This window comes from Phyllobates terribilis, unplaced genomic scaffold, assembly GCF_046119375.1.
Source record: "Phyllobates terribilis strain yellow unplaced genomic scaffold, ASM4611937v1 Scaffold_5__5_contigs__length_657084704, whole genome shotgun sequence".
Lineage (NCBI taxonomy): Eukaryota > Metazoa > Chordata > Amphibia > Anura > Dendrobatidae > Phyllobates > Phyllobates terribilis.
The window spans coordinates 353662823-353688877 of record NW_027362765.1 but is presented as its reverse complement, the minus strand read 5'-3'; the positions used below and the strand labels follow the sequence as shown (position 1 = coordinate 353688877).

Genomic DNA, 26055 nt, shown 5'->3' with positions numbered 1-26055 from the left:
CTTCTATAGATCTCTATATATATCTTCTGTCTTCTATAGATCTCTATATATATCTTCTGTCTTCTATAGATCTCTATATATATCTTCTGTCTTCTATAGATCTCTATATATATCTTCTGTCTTCTATAGATCTCTATATATATCTTCTGTCTTCTATAGATCTCTATATATATCTTCTGTCTTCTATAGATCTCTATATATATCTTCTGTCTTCTATAGATCTCTATATATATCTTCTGTCTTCTATAGATCTCTATATATATCTTCTGTCTTCTATAGATCTCTATATATCTTCTGTCTTCTATAGATCTCTATATATCTTCTGTCTTCTATAGATCTCTATATATCTTCTGTCTTCTATAGATCTCTATATATCTTCTGTCTTCTATAGATCTCTATATATCTTCTGTCTTCTATAGATCTCTATATATCTTCTGTCTTCTATAGATCTCTATATATCTTCTGTCTTCTATAGATCTCTATATATCTTCTGTCTTCTATAGATCTCTATATATCTTCTGTCTTCTATAGATCTCTATATATCTTCTGTCTTCTATAGATCTCTATATATCTTCTGTCTTCTATAGATCTCTATATATCTTCTGTCTTCTATAGATCTCTATATATCTTCTGTCTTCTATAGATCTCTATATATCGTCTGTCTTCTATAGATCTCTATATATCGTCTGTCTTCTATAGATCTCTATATATCGTCTGTCTTCTATAGATCTCTATATATCGTCTGTCTTCTATAGATCTCTATATATCGTCTGTCTTTTATATGAGTGAACATTAGATTTTGCCTCTTCCAGACAGATGCTGCAGTTACACTTTGATTTTTGATCATTTCTGCAGGTTTTTGCTTGGATATTTCCTGGGACATCTATACTAACAGAAACTAATGTTGTGGTTTACATAAAATGTCCTTATACTTGTGACAGAGACGTCAGTAATACAGGAGTGTTTGATGCCCTGACATTACTGACTTATTTGGAGCTTTTGTTTGGGGTTGGAGTGGTATCGGAGTTTATACGTTTCCATAGGAGATGAATCAATATCCCAATCCCCAGTCTTGCACTGACCTGTATCTCTGGGATTGTGCTGCCGGTCTAGTTATGTATCTCTGGGATCGTGCTGCCGGTCTAGTTATGTATCTCTGAGATTGTGCTGCCGGTCTAGTTATGTATCTCTGAGATTGTGCTGCCGGTCTAGTTATGTATCTCTGGGATTGTGCTGCCGGTCTAGTTATGTATCTCTGGGATCGTGCTGCCGGTCTAGTTATGTGTCTCTGGGATCGTGCTGCCGGTCTAGTTATGGATCTCTGGGATCGTGCTGCCGGTCTAGTTATATATCTCTGGGATCGTGCTGCCGGTCTAGTTATGTATCTCTGGGATTGTGCTGCCGGTCTAGTTAGGTGATGTTCCTCTCTTGATTTCAATTGGTCTTAAAATCTTCTGTGGCCTAATCATGTTTTGCCATTTCCCTTTATTGTTGTAATGTTTACGATCAGGGATTTATAAGCGCTTCTTAGGGCCGGCCATCGGTGAGCGGGGGACGGCATTCTGCGTACAAGCTAGGGTGCCAACCTCCGCGGCAAGGCAGGGACACTGCGCAGGACCAGACTAGGGGGAGACAGGCACTGACTATATTGTATTGAGTGTGAACTCGCTTTCTCCTTTGAGTTATAAGTATATGATCTTTTATTGTTCTCTTGTGTATGGCATTTTCTCTTAGCCATTCTGGTTATACTGTGCTTGGTTGGGCGCTAAATAATTTATTGTCTATATATATATATATATATATATATATATATATATATATATATATATATATATATATATATATATATAATGGTATTTTTAAGAATTGAAATAAAGGTTAAATTTGAATGCGTGCTTCTTTTGATGAGCCAATTTTTACTAACCCGAAACATATATATATATTTTCTGTAAGTCTGTTCTGCCTTTTACTCATCTCCAGCACGCTTCTTACCTTGTGGATTTCATCCTTTGCTCAATGACAAATGGAGGATTTTCTTTGGATATTTTGTGGATCTATGGTGAAATCTGTGGCAGGAAAATGTTGTAATGCGAATATATCCCAAGCAATGTATTTTGTATCCCAAGCAAACAAATGTGAAGGAGTCCTGAGTCTTCATGCTTAATACCTTGTCATCTCGGTGCCCACAGATCAGTATTATGACCTTGCGGCTGTTCGAGCATCTGCTCCAGAAACCCAACGAGCACATACTGTATAACCTGATCCTGCGAAACCTGGAGGAAAGGAACTACACGGAGTACAAGCCCCCGTGTCCGGAAGACAAGGACATAGTGGAGAACGGGCAGATCCCCGGGGCGGTGTACGTATGATGCTGGCGCTGGCTGCTGCGGTTCTTATGGTCTCCGTTACTGCAGATCTGATTCACTGTTCTCTCTTTCTAGAGACCTTGAAGAAGATCCGATATTTACCGACCTCTCTCCGGACAACGCTCTGTCTAAAGAGTGGCTGAGTGTCTCTCCTCCCATCACGCCCGATCATCAAAGAACTGATGGTAAAACCGAAGTGCACAAAATCGTTAACAGGTGAGTCTGGGCTCCTAGCCCCTCCACTCCTTCCCTAATACCCAGCCCCTCCACCCCTGCCGATCCCTTCCCTAATACCCAGCCCCTCCACCCCTGCCAATCCATTCCCTAATACCCAGCCCCTCCACTCCTTCCCTAATACCCAGCCCCTCCATCCCTGCCGATTCCTTCCCTAATACCCAGCCCCTCCACCCCTGCCGATCCCTTCCCTAATACACAGCCCCTTCACCCCTGCCGATCCCTTCCCTAATCCCCAGCCCCTCCACCCCTGCCGATCCCTTCCCTAATAACCAGCCCTTCCACCCCTGCCGATCCCTTCCCTAATAACCAGCCCTTCCACCCCTGCCGATCCCTTCCCTAATAACCAGCCCCTCCACCCCTGCCGATCCCTTCCCTAATAACCAGCCCTTCCACCCCTGCCGATCCCTTCCCTAATAACCAGCCCTTCCACCCCTGCCGATCCCTTCCCTAATACCCAGCCCCTCCACCCCTGCCGATCCCTTCCCTAATACCCAGCCCCTCCACCCCTGCCGATCCCTTCCCTAATACCCAGCCCCTCCACCCCTGCCGATCCCTTCCCTAATACCCAGCCCCTCCACCGCTGCCGATCCCTTCCCTAATCCCCAGCCCCTCCACCGCTGCCGATCCCTTCCCTAATCCCCCGCCCCTCCACCCCTGCCGATCCCTCCTCACTGTCCTCTGTACTTCTGGAGTTGTCAGCACATGACGGCTGCAGCCAATTGATGGCCGCACCAGTGATGAATCGGTCACCGCTGCCACAGTCACGCACCAGAGGGCGAAAGTAGAGAAAGGGTTGGAAAACCCTTAAGAAAAAAATTATAAATTTATCCAGTTTTCAATTATGTAATAATTAAGGTCCAATATGAGGGCAAAATGTTTCAGTTTTGCTGAAATTTCACATAAAAAGGGAATTTAACCAAAACAAGTAAAACATTGAAACTTTTACGCAACGTGGGTCCACTAATGCCACAGCGAGGAAATGACGGCGGAGTCCTGCGCGCCTCCCTGTATTTTACCTGCTGACTATGGGCCACTGAGTATGTGGGGAAGAAGCCACAGTTGACGTCACCGGCGTAACTGCTGTACTACAACGCCCAGCGACCGCGTAGTTTCGGGGTAAAGGTTTCATCAGAACGTGTGTTTTTAAGGCTTCAGCGAGTTTTTCTGTTCTTTGTAGTTTTCTTTGTCTTGTTCCTGATGAAGCGAAATCTTCATATCAAGTAGAAGGCACCGGCTACGACACCTACCTCCGAGACGCCCACCGACAGGTAACCACAGCTTCTTGCTTATTAAGACTCATAGAAATGAGCTTCATTGCGGTGTAATGAAACGTTGTGCACCTTTTTTTTTTTTTTTATAAACTTTCTACTTCAGGCCCTAATTATTTTCAAGATCTCTGCTTGCTGTCAGTGACTGGGAACATTGTTAGACACCATGCCGGGAAGAATAATCCCAGTAACTTGTTAGTCCTATGTAATCAGGATATTGGGGTTGGGTAGAGGGAAGTTTCGCTTTTTATCTCTGCTGATTGAAAGTAAAGGAAGCACCAGTGCCGAGGCCCTGTACATAATTATCTGGTTTTATGGCAAGAAAATCATTGTATGAAGAAAACTTCTGCAACTTTTTTAGCGGATTTTTTTTTTTCTCTAATTCATGTCTTCAAGACGTCTGAGGATGTGTCTGATAAGTGGGACGGAGGCCGATCTCTCTGATAAGATGCACCGCGTCTAATATTCGCCTGGACAAGTGACTTGTGCAGTTTGTTGCAAGCAGAGTTGCTCTTAATGTGCAGAACCTTGGAGCGGCCTCTTTATGTAATTCTTGTCTTGTGACTGGGAATGTTCCCGCTGAGAACATAACGACCCTTCTACCACGTCTCCAGATTCCAGAAATGTCTCACGGCTTCTTCTCCTTTCCATAGTTCCGGGATTACTGTGCTATCTGCCTGCGCTGGGATTGGCCCGGCACCGCGAAACCTATTGAAAAGTGCAATTTAGAGGCTCCTTTCTTCGAGGGACACTTCCTGAAAGTTCTGTTTGACAGAATGGGCCGGATACTGGACCAGGTGAACTTTATACTCCCTTCCTTGTATGACCAGGTGGCTTCCGACTCCCCGATGTCGTGGCGAAGTGGGGCGCGACCACTTAATACAACTGGTCTGATCCTTACTGACTGACATGGGCATCCCCACTCAGAGGGATCACACTGATTGTTTGGGGTGCGGCCATGATAAAGGGGTGAGGTTAGAGGAAGGCCTATAATCTCGCACTTTCATGGTCGAGTCTCGTGACTCTTTACAGAGCTCATCCACCGCTCATTGCTGACACCTAATCTGATTCTCTCCCGCAGCCTTACGATGTAAACCTACAGGTGACGTCTGTACTGTCCAAGCTTTCCCTCTTCCCTCACCCTCATGTACATGAATTCCTTTTGGACCCCTACGTGAACTTGGCCCCCGGGTGCCGCTCCCTCTTCTCGGTCATCGTCAGGGTGAGTTCTTCTCCGTTAACTTATAATAAACTTGATTAATATTATTACATCACGGGGCAAGAATTTACTGGTAACACAGAACACCTAAATCAGCCCCAATTTATAAGGAAACTCACCGAAAAAGGGATTCCCCTAATGCGACCCTGGGAACCTGCTCTTATTACTGGGAAAGATGCAGGCGAAAATCAGCCATAAGGGTATGTGCACACGTACACACAAGTATTTGGTGGAGAAATTTCTGCCTCTGTTAGCAGGAAAAACACGCGCATTTTTTACTGCAAATTTTTCCCCACTCATTAGTTCGGGTGAAATCTGTAAAACCGCTGAAAGACTGACATCATACATATAAATCTGCACGTCATAAATGAGCAACGTGTGCATGAGACTTCAGGATTCTCATTCACTTTGCTGCATCAGGAAACCCCTCCAGGTTCTGTGACAAATCTGCGCTGAAAAAACGCAGCAAATATGCAATGTATGCACACAGCCTAACAATTCAATGAATTTGTATCATTGCAAACCGAGAGGACGATTCCATTGTAATGTTGATCTTTCTCCTTTCCAGGTGGTTGGAGATCTTATGGTGAGAATTCAGCGGATCCCGGACTTCACCCCTAAACTCCTGCTTGTGAGGAAGAGACTGCTGGGACTGGAGCCTGACGGTCCCATGTAAGTGTGTGCGGCCGGATTCATAATGTTCTCATGAAAGCAACCCATTAGTAGTTACTATCAGTCTCTGGGAAAGCTGGGTGACCGGCAGAGAGAGCATCTGATCAGCAAATCTGCATCATCAATCAGTGCACCTCGTGTGGGGGCTGTTGTCATGAACATGAGTTGTCGTGTATTTGTATCAGAATACTCGGCACTCAAAATTATGCACAAAATTGATGCAAAAATTCTTTTTTATTTCATGAAGCAATCCAAAGGGAATGTGACGTTTCGGCCTTATACACTCAGGCCTTCATCAAACACGGATTGCATGTGCTGTGTACATATGAAAGCAGCGCTGCTGAAAGGCAGGAGATACCTACAATGGAAGGCGCTCTCTTTCAGCAGCGCTGCTTTCATATGTACACAGCACATGCAATCCGTGTTTGATGAAGGCCTGAGTGTATAAGGCCGAAACGTCACATTCCCTTTGGATTGCTTCATGAAATAAAAAAAATTTTTTGCATCAATTTTGTGCAAAATTTTGAGTGCTGAGTATTCTGATACAAATACTCATAGGGTGGAACCTTTACTCGTGCACCATTCACACTCAGTGCCGTATACTTATTTGGATGAGTTGTCGTGCAGCTTTTCTAGACTCCTGATTCCACTTCTTTAAATTGAGGGTTTTTTTTTTTTGAAAAGCTGTGAGGCAACCAGCATGGCCACGATTACAGCTCCGGAGGGAATGTCGCCATGCAAATGTCCCATGCGTGCAGATTTTTCTGTTCAGTAGTCGGGGTCAGCTGGGCTGTAATATCCTTCAGTCCTCTGCATGTTGTCACCTCTTGTGCCTTCTCTTCCCGCAGCGTTGACCACATGACGTTGTTGGAGGGGGTCATCGTTCTGGAGGAGTTCTGCAAAGAACTGGCTGCCATCGCCTTCGTCAAGTACCACAGCTCCGCCACACCGTGACGCTGCCCCCCCAGGAACTGTCACCACTTCATCTACGAGACCAAATTTTACTTATTTTAATTAGTTTTTTTATTTTTTTGGCAAAGACTTTTTTTTTTGGAAAGAAGGGAAATGGGACGTTGACTTCTCCAGGCCGTAGCCGCTCGCACAGGAGATGTCAGACGTGGATCTATTTTCCGTTCTCCGTTACCTTATGTGTTTTACAGAAACTCTTAATCATATGGGATTTTCCAGCAGGATGATTACATTTCGCATGCGTTTTATTTAAAAAAACAACACAAAAAATACTCTCACCCGACCGTCTGCTTCGTACAGCGGGGGGACGGAGTCTGCTCATTCGGAGAAAGTTTACATTAAAAAAAAAGTATTTTACCATGAAACATTTCAGACATGTCGCTGTCAGCCGCAGCATAAGCCGGGCACAAATCCGTCCTGCCATGGAGGACACGACCCAGAATCTTTCATGTCCGACTCAAAGAAGCAAAAAAGAAAAAACTTCTCCGCTTTTTATATTTAGAATCTAAATTAGGATTAAATTCGACGCGTTTCATGATTATTGTCTTTTATTCTGGAAGGAGATTGTGGCCCCCCCGGCTTTGTGTGAGGGGCAGTGTCTGATCCTCGGAGCCCCCGCATGTCACACGTCACCTGCCATCGCCCCGTCGTCAGACACTTGTGTGATGTGACCCACTGCCGTTCTCACTGCGTCCCACCTGCTGCTACTTCACCCCATTGTTATTTTATTTTTTCTTTTATAATATTGTTGGAGCAAATGTTAGCGATAGACACGAAACTTGTAAGAAATTAATATATTTCATGACTGGATGTCAGTTATCTTAATGGTATATTTGCTTTCTGTATATATGTAATGTATAAATTGTATTATACATGCATATAAAGCCATTATCGGGACGCCCCCGCTCATTTCCATGTGTCCGCGGCTCTTTCCAGATTTCCATTATACAGACTGTCATTGCTCCTTCGTCTCATTGGGGGTCTGTTGCCACCTGGAGGGCTGACACCATTATTGTATTTATATGACCTTGGCTCCTCGCCTGCTGGAGACAGTCTTCCTCAGTCTAGTGACCGTTGGAGGCGAGGTCTGTCTCAAGCCTGTCTGAGGTTAGGCGTTAACCATATTGCTTTTTGTTTTTCAGATGGATGTCTCAGGGCAGCAGAGTGTAACTGTGCGCTCTCTGCCACCCATGTAACAACGGTGCATACAGGCTGTAACTGTTCTGTCCGTATCCTCTCGTGTCGGTGTGGCCGGACCATTGTACCATGACACTGTCTGTAGTCAGGTCCTGGGGCGGTGGTCCGTAAGCCAACTACCTCTTGCCCGCTGCTCCACGTAGCGCACGTCTGCATGGAGCGGAAGATATGGGGGTCCAGAGCTGCTTCAGGACAGGTAAGTACAGTGGGTACAGAAAGTATTCAGACCCTTTTACATTTTTCACTTTGTTTCATTGCAGCCATTTGGTAAATTCTAAAAAGTTCATTTTTTTCTCATTAGAGTCCACCCTGCACCCCATCTGGACTGAAAAAAATAGAAATGTAGAAATTTTTGCAAATTTATTAAAAAAGAAAAACTGAAATATCACATGGTCATAAGTATTCAGACCCTTTGCTCAGTATTCAGTAGAAGCCCCCTTTTGAGCTAGTACAGCCATGAGTCTTCTTGGGAATGATGAAGTTTTTCACCCCTGGATTTGGGGATCCTCGGCCATTCTTCCTTGCAGATCCTCTCCAGTTCCGTCAGGTTGGATGGTGAACGTTGGTGGACAGACATTTTCAGGTCTCTCCAGAGATGCTCAATTGGGTTTAGGTCAGGGCTCTGGCTGGGCCAGTCAAGAATGGTCACAGAGTTGTTCTGAAGCCTCTCCTTTGTTATTTTAGCTGTGTGCTTAGGGTCATTATCTTGTTGGAAGGTGAACCTTCGGCCAAGTCTGAGGTCCAGAGAACGCTGGAAGAGGTTTTCATCCAGGATATCTCTGTACTTGGCCACATTCAGCTGAAAAACACCCCCATAGCATGATGCTGCCACCACCATGTTTCTCTGTTGGGATTGTATTGGGCAGGTGATGAGCAGTGCCTGGTTTTCTCCATACATACCGCTTAGAATTATCACCATAAAGTTCTATCTTCGTCTCATCAGACCAGAGAATCTTATTTCTCATAGTCTGGGAGTCCTTCATGTGTTTTTGAGCAAACTCTATGCGGCTTTCATATGTCTTGCACTGAGGAGAGGCTTCCACTCTGCCATAAAGGCCCGACTGGTGGAGGGCTGCAGTGATAGTTGACTTTGTGGACCTTTCTCACATCTCCCTACTGCATCTCTGGAGCTCAGCCACAGTGCTCTTGGGGTTCTTCTTTACCTCTCTCACCAAGGCTCTTCTCCCACGATTGCTCAGTTTGGCTGGACGGCCAGGCCTAGGAAGACTTCTGGTGGTCCCAAACTTCTTCCATTTAAGGATTATGGAGACCACTGTGCTCTTAGGAGCCTTGAGTAATGCAGAATTTCTCTTGTAACCTTGGCCAGATCTGTGTCTTGCCACAATTCTGTCTCTGAGCTCCTTGAGCAGTTCCTTTGAGCTCATGATTCTCATTTGGTCTGACATGCACTGTGAGCTGTGAGGTCTTATATAGAGAGGTGTGCGCCTTTCCAAATCAAGTCCTATCAGTTTCATTAAACACAGCTGGACTCCAATGAAGGAGTAGAACCATCTCAAGGAGGATCACAAGGAAATGGGCAGCATGTGACTTAAATATGAGTGTCTGAGCAAAGGGGCTGAATACTTATGACCATGTGATATTTCAGTTTTTTTCTGTCACCCATGACGGCACAACGAGAGAGGGGATCCGCCCTTCAAGGACAGGAAACCTTCAAGATAAAAAGGGCGGCTCCTCTCTCCGCCTCAGTGGTTTCCTGTCCTTGATGAGGGACCTTCCTTCTCGTCGGCGGCGATAGCAGCAAGTTCATCTTACCTGGACCGGGGCTGGTTGGTTGTGGCCGGGCACAATCTCTGCTGCAGCCGGTCCCGTGGGTCCTGGAAGCGCCGCGGGGGGCGCCGACATGTGGTCTCCCCGCGGGCGGGGGTTTGTGGCACCTACACATCATGGTAGCCTTCAAACCCCGCATCCTGGAAGTGATGAAACCGGAAGTCACGCCCCGATGATGCGCTCCGGGACCTCTAACCCCCGGATGTAATTTTTGGGGGAGGTACCGGAAGCTGCGGAGACGCAGGCCGGTGATCTCCCTAGCACAATGAGGGTACTTAAGGGTAGATCACCGGCCAGACAGGGGCGCAGTGCACCGTAATGGCCTCACAGCTGCCCTCCCCACCGCATCAGCAGCAAGAGCAGCAGTCCATGCTGCAGCAGCCTCGGTAAGACTGGAGGTCGCCCAGGAGACCTACCTTTAGACTCCCGCCAGATGCCCTTCTGGAGCAGGGGCCTGGCCCTCCGGGTCTAGAGGCAACAAGAAGGTCAATGCTTGACTGGCCGCCCTCACTCGGGGGTTCTTCCTGGGTGGGTGGCGCCTCCTCCTTTTTCAGGAGGCATGGCTGGGGGCAGTCAACAATATTTGGGTCAGGGAGGTCATCTCTTCGGGTTACAGAATAGAGTTCACCGCTCTACCTCAGGATCATTTCTTTTGCTCGCCCTCCCAGGTCTCCCAGCACGAGAGTCAGTTTTGACCTCGCGATGGCTTCCCTGCTTCAGACAGAGGTGACTGTGGGTGTCTATTTTAGCTTTTAAGGCGTCTGAACAAATGGGTTCAGCTTTGTCGCGTCAAAATGGAGTCGCTCCGGTCAGTGATCGCATCCATGGAAACTGGAGAGTTTTTGTTTAGTAGATATTCGGGATGCTTATCTGCATGTGCTAATTTTTATAGCTCATCAGCGATTTCTTTGCTCTGTGGTCAGTCAAGATGACTACTGGCCACAGCGCCCAGGGTGTTCACAAAGATCCTGGCCTCGGTTATGGCACTGCTACGGTCCAGGGGGATAATTGTTTATAGGGTCTGGACGATATTCTCACCAAAGTGCCATCCTTGGCTCAGAATCAAGAGAGCCTGCAGGTCGTTCTACAGACACTGGAGCCATTCGGTTGGATTGTTAACACAACAAAGTCTATTTTGGTTCTGACACAGCGGCTACCCTTTCTGGGAATGGTGCTCGACACCGTTTATTAGACATCAGTATTTCTTCCAGAGGAGAAGAGATTATCTCTTCAGTCTGTCATCAGTACTTTAAAGCATTCAGGCAGGCATTGCCATCGTCCTAAGAAAGATGGCGGCGATGTTCGAGGCAGTGCCCTTTAGTCAATTTCGGTCAGGGACTCTACAGAATACCCTTCTAACTTCTTTGGACAGGTCAATAATGTCCTATTTGTCTCACCTGTCTTAGTTGTTGCCAGTCTCTTATGTGGTGGTTAACCTCAGGGTCGCTCTTTTCGTCCCGTTCAGTGGCAGGGGTGCTGACAACAGATGCCAGCCTTTCCAGTTGGGGAGCAATCTTCTGTCACTTGACGGTCTAGGAAGTCTGGAGCAGTCAGGAGAGACTGCTCTCAATCAATTTACTGGAGCTCAGAGCTGTCCGTCTGGCTCTTTTACATTGGCAGCACTTAGTCCAAGTGGATTCAATCAGATAATGCTACTGCTGTGGCCTATATCAATAGCCAGGGGGGCACACGAAACCCATCTGCCATGGCGGAGGTCGGTGGGATTTTGTATTAGGCGGGGGTCAAGGTTCCTCTAATCTCGGCAGTTCATATACCAGGGGTAGACATTTGGGATGCAGACTTTTTAAGTCGCCAGGTGCTATCCACAGGAGAGTGGGCTCTTCACTTGGAGGTGTTCAAGCAGATTTGGTGGCAGTTGGTTACACCGCCTGTCAATCTATTGGCATCCAGACTAAATCAATAGGTGCTGAAATTTAATGCCAAGGTGCAGGGACTCCCAGGTGATTGCAGTCGAGGACCTGGTAATCTCTTCGTTTCAGTTCGCTCTGCTTTACCTCTTAACACCTCTACCGCTTCTACCCAGACGTCTCAAGAAGATCAGGGCAGACGGTGTCGGTCATTCTCACTGCCCCACACATGAGGGCTTGGTATTCAGATGCTATCAATCTCCTGGCGGAAGTCCCATGGGCTCTTCTGGACCTTCTGTCCCAGGGTCCGTTCTTCCATCCAAATTTATTGGCGCTCAATTTAACTGCATGGCAGTTTGTAGCTGCGATTTTGAGGGCAGCAAGTCTGTCTGAATCAGTCATCCAGACTGACTAGAGCCCGGACGCCATCCTCATTGCACTTGAAGGGCTTATTTTCGTTGGTGTGAGTCTACTAGTACTTAGCCAATGTCTTTTTTTTCTTGCCAGTGCTGCTCTCCTTAAATTCCGGATTGGAAGCCGGGCTGGCACTTACCTCCCTCATGGGTCAGGTGTCCGCCCTGGCTATTTTGTTCCAGAGGGATTTGGCATCTAAACCTCAGGCTAAGACTGTCCTCCAGGGGATGGCGCCCGTTAGGCCGTCCTATTGGACTCCCCTGGATCTTTGGGTTGTAAATCTTGTTTTGGAGGCTTTTCAGTCTCCGCCTTTCAGAGGCGATCAGAGAAAGCTCTACGCTTTTTCTTTCTTATAGGGTAGCTTTCCTTATAGCCATCACTTCTATTAGGAGGGTCTCGGAGCTTGCGGCCCTTACCTTATTCTCCATCAGGATAAGATGGTGTTGAGGCCGGTTCTGTCTTTTCTCCTGAAGATGGTTTCAAGTTTTCAGTAGCCCAGATCTCTGACGGAAAACTAGGTGCTAACGGTATGATATTTATTACTGTCCCACCCTGGGGACCGCTTTAGGACGCCCCATGGTTCTTTGTCCCCCAATGAGACGAACGAGAAAGGTAGATTTTTGGTACTCACGTAAAATCGGTTTCTCGTAGTCTTCATTGAGGGACACAGCGCCCTCCCTTAATAATTTTCTTCTTTCCTCCTATTGCTTTCTCACAAAACTGAGGAGGCCTGAGACGGACCTTGCCTCCAACTGACATTACAAAAAACTGAGAAAGCCTGGCTCCAGCAGGCGAGGTGTAGTCTGTGGGGGATGAGACCATTTTATTTCAATGCAATAATAGTGTCAGCCTCAAGGTGGCAGCAGACTAATTTCATTCTTCTCTATCCCCCCAAACAGACTTTAAGGTGAGTACCAAAAATATCCTTGTTAAGTTCACACAGAGAACCTAAAGCCGCAGGGTGCAAACATCTAATACCAAAGCAGCAACAGCAAAGACAAACGGAAGCAAAGTAAGTGGAAAAAAGGCACAAAAATCAAATACGCTTTATCCAATTATCGTGCAAGGGAAGCAAAACAGATCAAAATTAATTACTCATCTCCAGAAAATTTCTTCACACAAAGTAGTTTTCTACAATATGATCGATCTTACTGTACAGAGCTCTATAGTGTGACCGCTCTTACAGTATAGAGCTCTATAGTGTGACCGCTCTTACAGTATAGAGCTCTATAGTGTGACCGCTCTTACAGTACAGAGCTCTATAGTGTGATCGCTCTTACAGTATAGAGCTCTATAGTGTGACCGCTCTTACAGTATAGAGCTCTATAGTGTGACCGCTCTTACAGTATAGAGCTCTATAGTGTAACCGCTCTTACAGTACAGAGCTCTATAGTGTGACCGCTCTTACAGTACAGAGCTCTATAGTGTGACCGCTCTTACAGTACAGAGCTCTATAGTGTGACCGCTCTTACAGTATAGAGCTCTATAGTGTGACCGCTCTAACAGTATAGAGCTCTATAGTGTAACCGCTCTTACAGTACAGAGCTCTATAGTGTGACCGCTCTTACAGTACAGAGCTCTATAGTGTGACCGCTCTTACAGTACAGAGCTCTATAGTGTGACCGCTCTTACAGTATAGAGCTCTATAGTGTGACCGCTCTTACAGTACAGAGCTCTATAGTGTGACCGCTCTTACAGTACAGAGCTCTATAGTGTGATCGCTCTTACAGTACAGAGCTCTATAGTGTGACCGCTCTTACAGTACAGAGCTCTATAGTGTGACCGCTCTTACAGTACAGAGCTCTATAGTGTGACCGCTCTTACAGTACAGAGCTCTATAGTGTGACCGCTCTTACAGTACAGGGCTCTATAGTGTGACCGCTCTTACAGTACAGAGCTCTATAGTGTGACCGCTCTTACAGTACACAGCTCTATAGTGTGACCGCTCTTACAGTACAGCGCTCTATAGTGTGACCGCTCTTACAGTACAGGGCTCTATAGTGTGACCCCTCTTACAGTGCAGAGCTCTATAGTGTGACCGCTCTTACAGTACAGGGCTCTATAGTGTGACCGCTCTTACAGTACAGAGCTCTATAGTGTGACCGCACTTACAGTACAGAGCTCTATAGTGTGACCGCTCTTACAGTGCAGAGCTCTATAGTGTGACCGCTCTTACAGTACAGGGCTCTATAGTGTGACCGCTCTTACAGTACTGAGCTCTATAGTGTGACCCCTCTTACAGTGCAGAGCTCTATAGTGTGACCGCTCTTACAGTACAGGGCTCTATAGTGTGACCGCTCTTACAGTACAGAGCTCTATAGTGTGACCGCTCTTACAGTACAGAGCTCTATAGTGTGACCGCTCTTACAGTACAGAGCTCTATAGTGTGACCGCTCTTACAGTACAGAGCTCTATAGTGTGACCGCTCTTACAGTACAGAGATCTATAGTGTGACCGCTCTTACAGTACACAGCTCTATAGTGTGACCGCTCTTACAGTACAGAGCTCCATAGTGTGACCGCTCTTACAGTACAGAGCTCTATAGTGTGACCTCTCTTACAGTACAGAGCTCTATAGTGTGACCGCTCTTACAGTATAGAGCTCCATAGTGTGACCGCTCTTACAGTACAGGGCTCCATAGTGTGACCGCTCTTACAGTACAGAGCTCTATAGTGTGACCTCTCTTACAGTACAGAGCTCTATAGTGTGACCGCTCTTACAGTATAGAGCTCTATAGTGTGACCGCTCTTACAGTACAGAGCTCCATAGTGTGACCGCTCTTGCAGTACAGAGCTCTATAGTGTGACCTCTCTTACAGTACAGAGCTCTATAGTGTGACCGCTCTTACAGTATAGAGCTCTATAGTGTGACCGCTCTTACAGTACAGGGCTCTATAGTGTGACCGCTCTTACAGTACAGAGCTCTATAGTGTGACCGCTCTTACAGTACAGAGCTCTATAGTGTGACCGCTCTTACAGTACAGAACTCTATAGTGTGACCGCTCTTACAGTACAGAACTCTATAGTGTGACCGCTCTTACAGTACAGAGCTCTATAGTGTGACCGCTCTTACAGTACAGAGCTCTATAGTGTGACCGCTCTTACAGTACAGAGATCTATAGTGTAACCGCTGTTACAGTACATAGCTCTATAGTGTGACCGCTCTTACAGTACACAGCTCTATAGTGTGACCGCTCTTACAGTACAGAGCTCTATAGTGTGACCGCTCTTACAGTACAGAGCTCTATAGTGTGACCGCTCTTACAGTACAGAGCTCTATAGTGTGACCGCTCTTACAGTACAGAGCTCTATAGTGTGACCGCTCTTACAGTACAGAGCTCTATAGTGTGACCGCTCTTACAGTACAGAGCTCTATAGTGTGACCGCTCTTACAGTACAGAGCTCTATAGCGTGACCGCTCTTACAGTGCAGAGCTCTATAGCGTGATCGCTCTTACAGTACATAGCTCTATAGTGTGACCGCTCTTACAGTGCAGAGCTCTATAGTGTGACCGCTCTTACAGTACATAGCTCTATAGTGTGACCTCTCTTACAGTGCAGAGCTCTATAGTGTGACCTCTCTTACAGTGCAGAGCTCTATAGTGTGACCGCTCTTACAGTACAGAGCTCTATAGTGTGACCGCTCTTACAGTGCAGAGCTCTATAGTGTGACCGCTCTTACAGTGCAGAGCTCTATAGTGTGACCGCTCTTACAGTGCAGAGCTCTATAGTGTGACCGCTCTTACAGTACAGAACTCTATAGTGTGACCGCTCTTACAGTACAGAACTCTATAGCGTGACCGCTCTTACAGTACAGAGCTCTATAGCGTGACCGCTCTTACAGTACAGAGCTCTATAGCGTGACCGCTCTTACAGTACAGAGCTCTATAGCGTGACCGCTCTTACAGTACAGAGCTCTATAGCGTGACCGCTCTTACAGTACAGAGCTCTATAGCGTGACCGCTCTTACAGTGCAGAGCTCTATAGCGTGATCGCTCTTACAGTACAGAGCTCTATAGCGTGACCGCTCTTACAGTACAGAGCTCTATAGCGTGATCGCTCTTACAGTGCAGAGCTCTATAGCGTGACCGCTCTTACAGTGCAGAGCTCTATAGCGTGACCGCTCTTACAGTACAGAGCTCTATAGCGTGACCGCTCTTACAGTGCAGAGCTCTATAGTGTGACCGCTCTTACAGTGCAGAGCTCTATAGTGTGACCGCTCTTACAGTGCAGAGCTCTATAGTGTGACCGCTCTTACAGTACAGAGCTCTATAGTGTGACCGCTCTTACAGCACAGAGCTCTATAGTGTGACCGCTCTTACAGTACAGAGCTCTATAGTGTGACCGCTCTTACAGTACACAGCTCTATAGTGTGACCGCTCTTACAGTATAGAGCTTTTTTCTTTACGAGGACTCTGACATTTTTTAGTGTTTCATAGTTATGAATCATCTTTCGATACAATGTACTTGTAGACAGGAAAAATGTTCTCAGTAAGAAGTGACAGGGCAGGGGGTGGAGAAGATCCCACCTGTTGCTTGAGATTTGATTTTACATGTTTCATTACAGTTAGGTCCATATATATTTGGACAGAGACAACATTTTTCTAATTTTGCTTCTAGACATTACCACAATGAATTTTAAACAAAACAATTCAGATGCAGTTGAAGTTCAGACTTTCAGCTTTCATTTGAGGGGATCCACATTAAAATTGGATGAAGGGTTTAGGAGTTTCAGCTCCTTAACATGGGCCACCCTGTTTTTAAAGGGACCAAAAGTAATTGGACAATTGACCACAAGGCTATTTCATGGACAGGTGTGGGCAATCCCTTCGTTATGTCATTCTCAGTTAAGCAGATAAAAGGCCTGGAGTTGATTTGAGGTGTGGTGCTTGCATTTGGAAGGTTTTGCTGTGAAGTAAACATGCGGTGAAAGGAGCTCTCCATGCAGGTGAAACAAGCCATCCTTAAGCTGCAAAAACAGAAAAAAAGCATCCGAGAAATTGCTACAATATTAGGAGTGGCAAAATCTACAGTTTGGTACATCCTGAGAAAGAAAGAAAGCACTGGTGAACTCATCAATGCAAAAAGACCTGGGCGCCCACGGAAGACAACAGTGGTGGATGATCGCAGAATAATCTCCATGGTGAAGAGAAACCCCTTCACAACAGCCAACCAAGTGAATAACACTCTCCAGGAGGTAGGCGCATCAATATCCAAATCTACCATAAAGAGAAGACTGCATGAAAGTAACTACAGAGGGTTCACTGCACGGTGCAAGCCACTCATAAGCATCAAGAATGAAAAGGCTAAACTGGACTTTGCTAAAAAACATCTAAAAAAGCCAGCACAGTTCTAGAAGAACATTCTTTGGACAGATGAAACCAAGATCAACCTCTACCAGAATGATGGAAAGAGAAAAGTATGGCGAAGGCGTGGTACAGCTCATGATCCAAAGCATACCACATCATCTGTAAAACACGGCGGAGGCAGTGTGATGGCGCGGGCATGCATGGCTGCCAGTGGCACTGGGTCACTAGTGTTTATTGATGATGTGACACAGGACAGAAGCAGCCGAATTAATTCTGATGTATTCAGAGCCATACTGTGTGCTCAGATCCAGCCAAACTGATTGTCCATCTGTAGTATGAAACGACGACCAGTGACCCAAAACATAAAGCCAAGCAACCCAGGAGTTTATTAAAGCAAAGAAGTGGAATATTCTTGAATGGCCAAGTCAGTCACCTGATCTCAACCCAATTGAGCAGCATTTCACTTGTTAAAGACTAAACTTCAGACAGAAAGGCCCACAAACAAACAGCAACTGAAAACCACCGCAGTGAAGGCCTGGCAGAGCATCAAAAAGGAGGAAACACAGCGTCTGGTGATGTCCATGAGTTCAAGACTTCAGGCAGTCATTGCCAACAAAGGGTTTTCAGCCAAGTACTAGAAATGAACATTTTATTTACAATTATTTAATCTGTCCAATTACTTTTGGTCCCTTTTAAAAACAGGGTGGCACATGTTAAGGAGCTGAAACTCCTAAACCCTTCATCCAATTTTAATGTGGATCCCCTCAAATGAAAGCTGAAAGTCTGAACTTCAACTGAATTGTTTTGTTTAAAATTCATTGTGGTAATGTCTAGAACCAAAATTAGAAAAATGTTGTCTCTGTCCAAATATATATGGACCTAACTGTATGTAGTAAAATCTATTTGGTGATTTATGATTGTTCATGGCCAGGTGCGAACACTGATACTGAACCTGTCTCTATCTTAGTTGTAGACCCTCCCTATCCCTAGGATTGGGGATATTTGCTGCCGCTGGGGTCGGACTGCAGCATTCAGAGCCTATTCTTGGATGGAGCAGAGGTGCGTGGCCCTTAGTTGTCTGTAAATGATCATGTTCTTGAGATTTCTCTGGGGTCCCAGCAGTCAGCCCTTGCGATCAGCGTGTTGTCCTCTACCTTGTGCGTATGTTGTTTTTTTTTATTTTGGAAAAGTAGAAAATTTGTGTAAATAAGAGAGAAATGATTTTTCCCACTGGATAACAAATGAATTCATATGGTTACTGTGTGGACTTCTTTGGATGCAGCAGAACAATTTTTTAATGGTGGAAAAGGGATGATTCAGAGTTTTGTTTTTTTTTTACAGGTTTGTGGCAGTGATTGGGGAGTGGTGTGAATACGGCTCTAGGAACAGGTGTCCGCTCCATGTACAACCGTACAACACCTGAATTTATTATTTACTCTGAAGAAGAAAATAGAAAAAGAAAACGCTCCAATCCATTTTGCTTAAGAGGAGATGGATAGTGAACTCACAGTCGTGCTACGTTACACCTATCATACTCTATGGTGATTGGTAGAGGCCGATGCAGAAAGATGGTGTTGTTCTTTTATTGCATACCAGTCCTGGAGTCACAGCTACTCTGCTCAGTACAACTCCATCATGTCCTCCTGCTTTCTGGTGTTTTATCTCTCCGCAGTGCTCAGTAATGCTGTATAATGTCCTCCATGCTGCTGCTGCTGCTGCTGCTGCTTCTTCTCGGAGATGTTTCAATCCTCCCCTGTGCTGGATTCACAGCTACACTGCTGCTGTATATAAATATTTTGTATTTCCATGTCTGTAAAAGTTCAATCTATCAAAATATAAGTAATTATTCTGATGGATAAATACCAAAAAGAAAAAGACAATGGAAACGCCAGCATTGCAGTTTTCATTCGCAAAAAATGCAGTATGACGAGATCAGTTGTATCAACTGAAAAGTGGTATCAATAGAAATGTCAGCTTGCCTGAACCGCGTCCTCTCACAGCTCCACCGATCAAAATGTGGAACGTTATGGGTCTTGTACAAAAGGCGACAAGCAAATATTTTTTATTCGGGATTTTTTTTCACCACTTAAAAAAACCCAGCCTGTTTGGTGTCGCTGGACTCGCACCGACCTGCAGAACCCGACTGATCGCTGCTGCCGCACAATGAACGCTGAAAGAAAACACCAAAAACTATTCATTTTATAATTATAGGGGAGGTGGGGTGTCCTATTCAGAATGGTAAAATACATGGTGTCATCCCAAACTACAACTTGTCCTGCAAAAAGACACAAGCCTCGTCCGTGTACGGTGGAAAATAAAAAAAGTTATGGCTCTTGGGAGGGAAAAAAATAAAGTCGCTCAGGAAAGAAGAGGTTAAAGAAGAGAAAACAGAGATCGCATCTGGACGCGGCGTTTTCCTGCGTGGTGTGACCACGGTCTGAGCTGGAGGACCAGCAATATTATCCGCAGAGCGCTGGGGGATCACACGATGCAGCTGAATCCCCCAGCAACATTATAAATATGAATTAGACCCGCACTGCTGGGACCTGTAGTCCTCCCCCAGCCCCGATAGCCCTGCGGCTCCCAGAGCCCGGATTCCTCCGGTGCAGACGCAGGGCAGGAGAACAGATCACCACACTCAACCTCAGGAACAACTACATCTCCCAGAATCCCCCGGAGCGAGCGGCGCTCAGTGATGACGTCACTCCGCGTCTGTACGGAAGGTGCGAGCATGGCTGCAGAGAAAGCGTCCAGGCTGCTATCGCTGAACGGTCTGTTTCCGGTGTATAAGCCCCCGGGAGCCACGTCTGCCCAGACCCTGAATGATCTGAAGAGCCGCCTGCTGAGAGGTCAGAGTCGGGCAGAGGGGATCGTCAGTGCCGCAGTTCGTGCGCACGCCTGAAGCCATGACAGGAGGAGCTTGCATAACGTCACGTGTGACCCCCAGCGGCCAATCAGATTGTTGCATTCATATTGTAATCTCTGCTGGGAAAGTGAAAGCTGCAATCTGATTGGTTGCCATAGACAACGCAGTTATCAGTATTGTGACTTTTCGTGGTAAAATGGCAGCAGCGTTGTGTGAGGAACAAGTATAGGAGTGACCGCAGTCCAGGGGGAAGCTGTAAGACGCTGCAGCCCGCCGACGAGGACAGGACGCCGCATAGTTCTCTGCAGCCGCATCAGCAGATCTTTTACCAGAGCGTCCGTCCACTACCGATGATATCAGGATGTACCGGGAGGTCGACAGTGACCGGGGCGATGCATAATCGGCCGCCCTGTTAACCTGTCGTGTGCTGGGGCGGAGGTCGGGCATTCGGGATTTGTGCTCGTGTCTGATGTTTTCTTCTCGTCCGCAGAAGCCGGATTAAAGGAATTTACCAAGAAACGGAAGCAGACGCTGAAAATCGGCCACGGAGGGACCCTGGACAGCGCGGCGTCAGGACTGCTGGGTAATCGCACATCACAGAGCCAAACAATCCACGGGGCGGGGGCGTCCTGCACGCCAATCACGGGGGGCGTCCTGCACGGCGGTCACGGGGGGCGTCCTGCACGGCGGTCACGGGGGGCGTCCTGCACGCCGATCACGGGGGGCGTCCTGCACGGCGGTCACGGGAGGCGTCCTGCACGGCGGTCACAGGAGGCGTCCTGCACGCCAATCACGGGGGGCGTCCTGCACGGCGGTCACAGGAGGCGTCCTGCACGCCGATCACGGGGGGCGTCCTGCACGGCGTTCCTCATGGGAGCGTCCACCGTGTGCTGCAGTTTTCTTGTTTTTACTTAAATGTGTGGATATTTGGGTAATAATTACTTTTGCAATTAGTTTTCATTGCATATTTTTAACCATTTATATTCTCCAGCCACCACTGCGCTGCAATGTTTATTGCTGGCTAAAGAATGAGTTAACCGAGAATCTGTCAGTGAGCTTCTGACAGTCAGGAAAGTTTGTAACTCTTATCTGTCTTTCTCTGAGCTCCTTTCAGCTGATTTATGACCACATCAAAGTGGAGTGTGCAGGAAACCAACAGCCTGGAAATGAAATCCAATTGCAAAAATGATTTTGAGCCTCAAAAAATGTGCTAAAGAGGAAGGATCTGTGTAAGAGGCTAAGGAATCGGACTTATGTGTCTTGAATGACAAGTCCAGTGCGGTCCCAGGCCATTTATCCATTCCTGCTCCCCCAGCCGATGGGTTTTCCCTATGTGTTGGGCATAAGGAGAATCCTGTCGGTCATAGGGTTTGAGGCAGAAAAAAGCCGCCCGGGGACCGCGCTGAACTGGTCACCCGGCTTTGTTTTGTCAGAAACAGCGCAGCATAAAATATACGTGGTAACGCCACCAGACTAATTCATGCCGTCTGTGCTTCTGGCAGCGAGGATCTCCAACTTTTCATTAAAAGAGAGTTACCAAAAATGATAAATCGGCCACCGGAGAGCATGCAGATCAGCAGTAAATGGAAAAACTCGCTCTTGTGTGTGATACAGTCACTCTGCGGTAGGTGGCGCCACTGCGGAGATCCACGATTCCCTCCGACACCGTTGGTGTTCTCAGCTGTCAGCCCTTCATCGCTTTGGCTTTTTTCCCCTGTAAATCTGGTTGGTAATGAAAGATTCTGGCAGAAATCTGGCACAACGCACGGTGCAAAACAAAGTTACGTGGTGGCAAAGAGTCATAAAACCCATCAGATTTATTACCGGTGCGGGCAAGGAAATATGGAAACTGAAAAAATAAAAAATTCCACATGTTAATTAACCATTTATCGTTCTGCTCGTGTCGCATTCTGATGACTTTGGCGTAGCGTCGGCCGCTCCTCTGTGGTTTTATTAGTTCTGACCTTCAGTTTCCCTGATCTGATTCTTAGCGCGGGCGCACAAATCTCTGCGGTCCTGTGCTGTAGGGTCATACACACTGTAACAAACCTTCTGCTGTCAGCAGAACCGGGGTCAGGGCGAGAATTCAGCCTCTGGATGGACGTGTTTCCATTCAGTGGCAAGCAGAGATCTTAAAATTGGCAAGGAATTGAAAGTTTGTTAGAAAGTTGCAGAACTTATTCACAGCAGATAGCAGTGGCCCTTTAAGTCCTCCGCCCCTTATCCTAATGTTGGGAGGACGGTGCAGCCCGGGGGCCCCACTGCTCGTTCAGCTGTCAGTTTTGGCGGTATCGCATTGGCTCAATCAGAGCATCTAATATAAGTGAGTGGCGCCATTTCTTCCGGGGATCGGGGGAGGGGTTATGACGTCACTGACGCCTCACTCTGTTTTCCCTTCAGTGGTCGGTATCGGGGACGGCACCAAGATGTTGGGGGCGATGCTGACGGGGAGTAAGGTAACTACACATTTCATTGTTTGTTTTCTAACTTGTATTTCTTGCAGTCGTGATCTGCAGTAAATATCGTTTTAAAGATTCTCAGATGCAAATGACGCAATGTGAACATAGCCTTATCCTCTCCGGCAGAAATACACCACCACCGGGCAGCTGGGGAAAGCCACTGATACGCTGGACGCTTCTGGGGCTGTGACAGGAGAGAAGCCTTACGGTAACTACTGACGATGCCGCGCTCACCACCACTGTCTGGGGTCCGGCGGGAGGTGGCACCAGCCGCCATTGTGTTACTTCTGCTCATGGCTACTTCCCACAGTCTGCAATGTGACGGCCACATCTTTGTCAGCCTTGCCCTAGCCTGAAATGGCTGATAACAGGGAGTAATAGACTGCACTCGTGCGCAGTACCGGTGCTGAGGTTGCTGTGTGATCCCTTCCGTATAAACGGCGTTTCCTTGTCTCCCCTCAGATCACATCACTAGAGAAGCCGTGGAGGACGCGCTCGGCGCGTTCACAGGGAACATCCTGCAGGTGCCTCCGCTGTAAGTATCTCACCGTCCGCCGCCGCTTCCCTTCCGGATCAGTATTTGGGACTCCATTATTACATATTGGGGGAAAGGAGGGGGTGCACAGAGGGTTAATACTGTAAGTCAGGACACTCGCTGGAGTCAGCTGAGACTTGGACCTCTAAGGGTTAATTGTCTTATTTTTCAGCTTCTCGGCCTTAAAGAAGAACGGGAAAAGACTGTCGTGTCTGGTGAGAGAGGGGGTGGAGGTGGAAGCCAAGCCGGCGCGGCCCGTGGTGGTCTACCAGCTGTCACTGACCGACTTCCAGCCGCCGCTGTTTACGCTCGGTGCGTGCGCCCATCTCACATTGGTCTCCCCTAAAAGCAAGGATCCCCCAAACCCTTTCCACCATGGGGAGCAGTTTCCCTGTGATAAGAAGTTTACCTGGAGGAGATGAGACGGTGGATAAATCACTGCAGATCTGTTTTCGGGAGAGCGGGCGGCGCTCAGTATGGCCGCCTGGATTCCTGAGCCGCAACTCTGCTGATCTGCAGAGACGCTCACCCGCCTGGCTGCAGATATATCTGAAATCCCCCAGAGGTGGACGCAGAAAACCTCAGCTGCTATTGGGATGTAAGATAGGAGGCTAGGGCTAAGACCCCCCCACCGATCAACAATGATGGTGTCGGGCCCCCATGATCAGATATTGAACTTGTATCCTAAGGAAAGGTCACTAATATCTCACTCAAGGAAAGCATCACAGAGTCCTGATCCAGCGGGAGTGTCGGAGACATGTTACTTATCTGTCCGCCATCTTGGACATGGGGGAGGGGCTGTATGTAGTAGACCTGTGTGTGTATTGAGGCTTATAGGAAGATATTGGTGTTCATTGCTTGTGTCGTCCACTCTCTTCTCTTCTGTCACAGATGTGGAGTGTGGAGGCGGCTTCTACGTCCGGAGTCTCATCAGAGACCTTGGAGAAGGTAATGTCACGGCTTGTCTCTGTGCGCCGACCACCCTGTGCAGTCACTATTGCGATCTCCTCCTGTGTGCGGTCTCCTCTTCCTCCTCCTCCTCTGCGGTCTCCTCTTCCTCCTCCTGTGCAGCCATTGTCAGCCCCTTCTCCTGTGTGGTCGCCTTTAACCCCTCACCTCCCCTTCTTGCAGCATTGTCCAGTTGCGCCAGTGTGAAGGACCTGATCCGCACCAAGCAGGGGCCGTTCACACTGGACGATGAGACCCTGAGGGCGGATCGGTGGGACATTGAGCACATCGCCCGGGCTCTGCAGACGAGCGCCCCACCGCCAGAACCAGCGTGCAAGCGGCAGAAGACTGTGGAGGACGGGGAGGCTGTGGTCTTGTCCTGATTCTCCGGCTCTGGTGAACTCACAGACGTGTGGACAGATGGTAAATATCTGCCGTCCTGCGACCTTTGCCCCCCCCGGGACATCGCAGGGTCTCGTTTTTCACTTCACTCAATAGAATTTGGATTTGCAGCTTATTAAATCCTGAGGACGACGTCTGAGATGAAGGAACCTCAGAAATTACCGCAGACGAAGCCAGGCCACCCCGACAATACTGAGGAAGCTCGATGAGACCCCCCAACATTACATAGAAGAATGGTCTATTGTGACGCCCAACGAAGTCCAAGACTGTGCGGTGTATGCTGAAACTGAGGAGGGTGGTCTCCACAAACATCATGGTGGTCTATAGATGGAAAGGTACAGAAATCTAATAAAGAAAAGACCCCCGGCCACTGACTAGTGACTGCACACAAGTCTGGGGGGCCGTGGTGGATTGCTCCATGTGTGCAGACTCTGCAGACCCTCACTCCTCCCCACACTTTTCCATGTGACGCTGGCATTTTTTGTTATTATTCCTTTTTGCGTTTCTCACCTCATTTTAGGAACGACGTTCCTTGTGTTTTTCCTTTTTTCTTCATTCTCTACGTCTCCTCGTCCTTTCCTGATATTGGAGGAATCTTCTGGAAATTGACAACGTCTTCATGTTTGTACTCGCGTCGCCCGGAGTAATAGAAATGATTGTTTTGGTTTTTTTTGACAAGTATCCAATCTCGGATTCACCCTCCCTGCGTTGTCTCCGTCGCTGAAGAGGTGACATCGTTACTACAGCGCACATCACCGCTGCAGCCAATCATTGAGCTCAGTGACCTGTGCTATCCACAGCAGCAGACTGGTTGAGCTCAGTGATTGACTGCAGCGGTTGGACACACAATGCAGGAGCCGGGAGGGCGAGTGATATCTGTACTATGTTACATGTCTGCAGACATTTGGCCACCAGTTTCTTTACAGTGGGAAAACCTCTTTATTGCTTATGGGTTTTCTTTGTTTTTTTTGCATAATTTAATAAAAACCCCTTGTTTTTGTGTTATTGTCGGGGCATTTTTCCCGCGCCGCTCTTCCTTTTTCGCACGTTGTATGCACCATTTATTTTTGTGTTATTACAATTCTGAGTTTCTCCTTTCACACGTCCAGTTGTCATCCAGTATCCAGGACTGAATAAATCCGCTTTTATAGAGGTTGTCCACTACTTTATAGATCAGACAGTGATAGATCATCAATGTCTGATCGGTTGGGGTCCGACACCGCCGACCAGCTGTTCTCAGCGCTGGTGCCGGGCGTCGGACCCCAACCGATCATCAGTAATAAAGTAGTGGCCAACCTCTTTAATAATAAAACCGATCCATGTGAAACCGCGTTCACACTGTGCTTTCCATTCTGCTTCCTTTTTCTTCCACATTTAATGGATGACGTAAGAGACGTCCTTCCGTTTTCCGCTGCTTCAGTGTAACTACAGCTTCTAATCAGCAGCACAAAGCTCTTTGGTAATGAACATTTGTTATTTCTCAGGGATTAGAAGAATTAAGGGGAACCCTGTCAGAAACTTCTGTGCCCCCCAAACCAAG

The 26055-nt window shown here is 47.2% G+C and overlaps 2 protein-coding genes across 2 annotated transcripts in view; both read left to right on the top strand.

The window, feature by feature from the left end:
• FHIP2A (FHF complex subunit HOOK interacting protein 2A) overlaps nt 1–7628 on the top strand; it is a 124887-nt gene extending 117259 nt beyond the window's left edge. Inside the window, exons 11-17 of the mRNA XM_073684632.1 lie at nt 2190–2359; nt 2442–2582; nt 3781–3871; nt 4525–4668; nt 4953–5093; nt 5659–5762; nt 6611–7628. Of these exons, the coding sequence (XP_073540733.1) occupies nt 2190–2359; nt 2442–2582; nt 3781–3871; nt 4525–4668; nt 4953–5093; nt 5659–5762; nt 6611–6716 (897 nt within the window). The 3' untranslated portion in view covers nt 6717–7628. The remainder of the gene's footprint in view (nt 1–2189; nt 2360–2441; nt 2583–3780; nt 3872–4524; nt 4669–4952; nt 5094–5658; nt 5763–6610) is intronic.
• Nucleotides 7629–19970: 12342 nt separating this feature from the next.
• On the top strand, nt 19971–25520 carry TRUB1 (TruB pseudouridine synthase family member 1). Its single transcript, XM_073681270.1, has 9 exons — nt 19971–20154; nt 20662–20754; nt 22572–22627; nt 22757–22838; nt 23093–23165; nt 23338–23477; nt 24057–24113; nt 24297–24536; nt 24627–25520. Exons 1-8 carry the CDS (start codon nt 20001–20003, stop codon nt 24494–24496), a joined length of 855 nt encoding a protein of 284 aa, XP_073537371.1. The 5' UTR covers nt 19971–20000; the 3' UTR covers nt 24497–24536; nt 24627–25520.
• Nucleotides 25521–26055: the final 535 nt, after the last annotated feature.

Coding starts and splice junctions, on each gene's coding strand:
- TRUB1 (XM_073681270.1), top strand. CDS start 20,001: ATGACGTCACTCCGCGTCTGTACGGAAGGTGCGAGCATGGCTGCAGAG. Junction 22,839..23,092: donor GACAGGAGAGAAGCCTTACG/GTAACTACTGAC, acceptor GTCTCCCCTCAG/ATCACATCACTAGAGAAGCC. Junction 24,114..24,296: donor CATCAGAGACCTTGGAGAAG/GTAATGTCACGG, acceptor CCCTTCTTGCAG/CATTGTCCAGTTGCGCCAGT.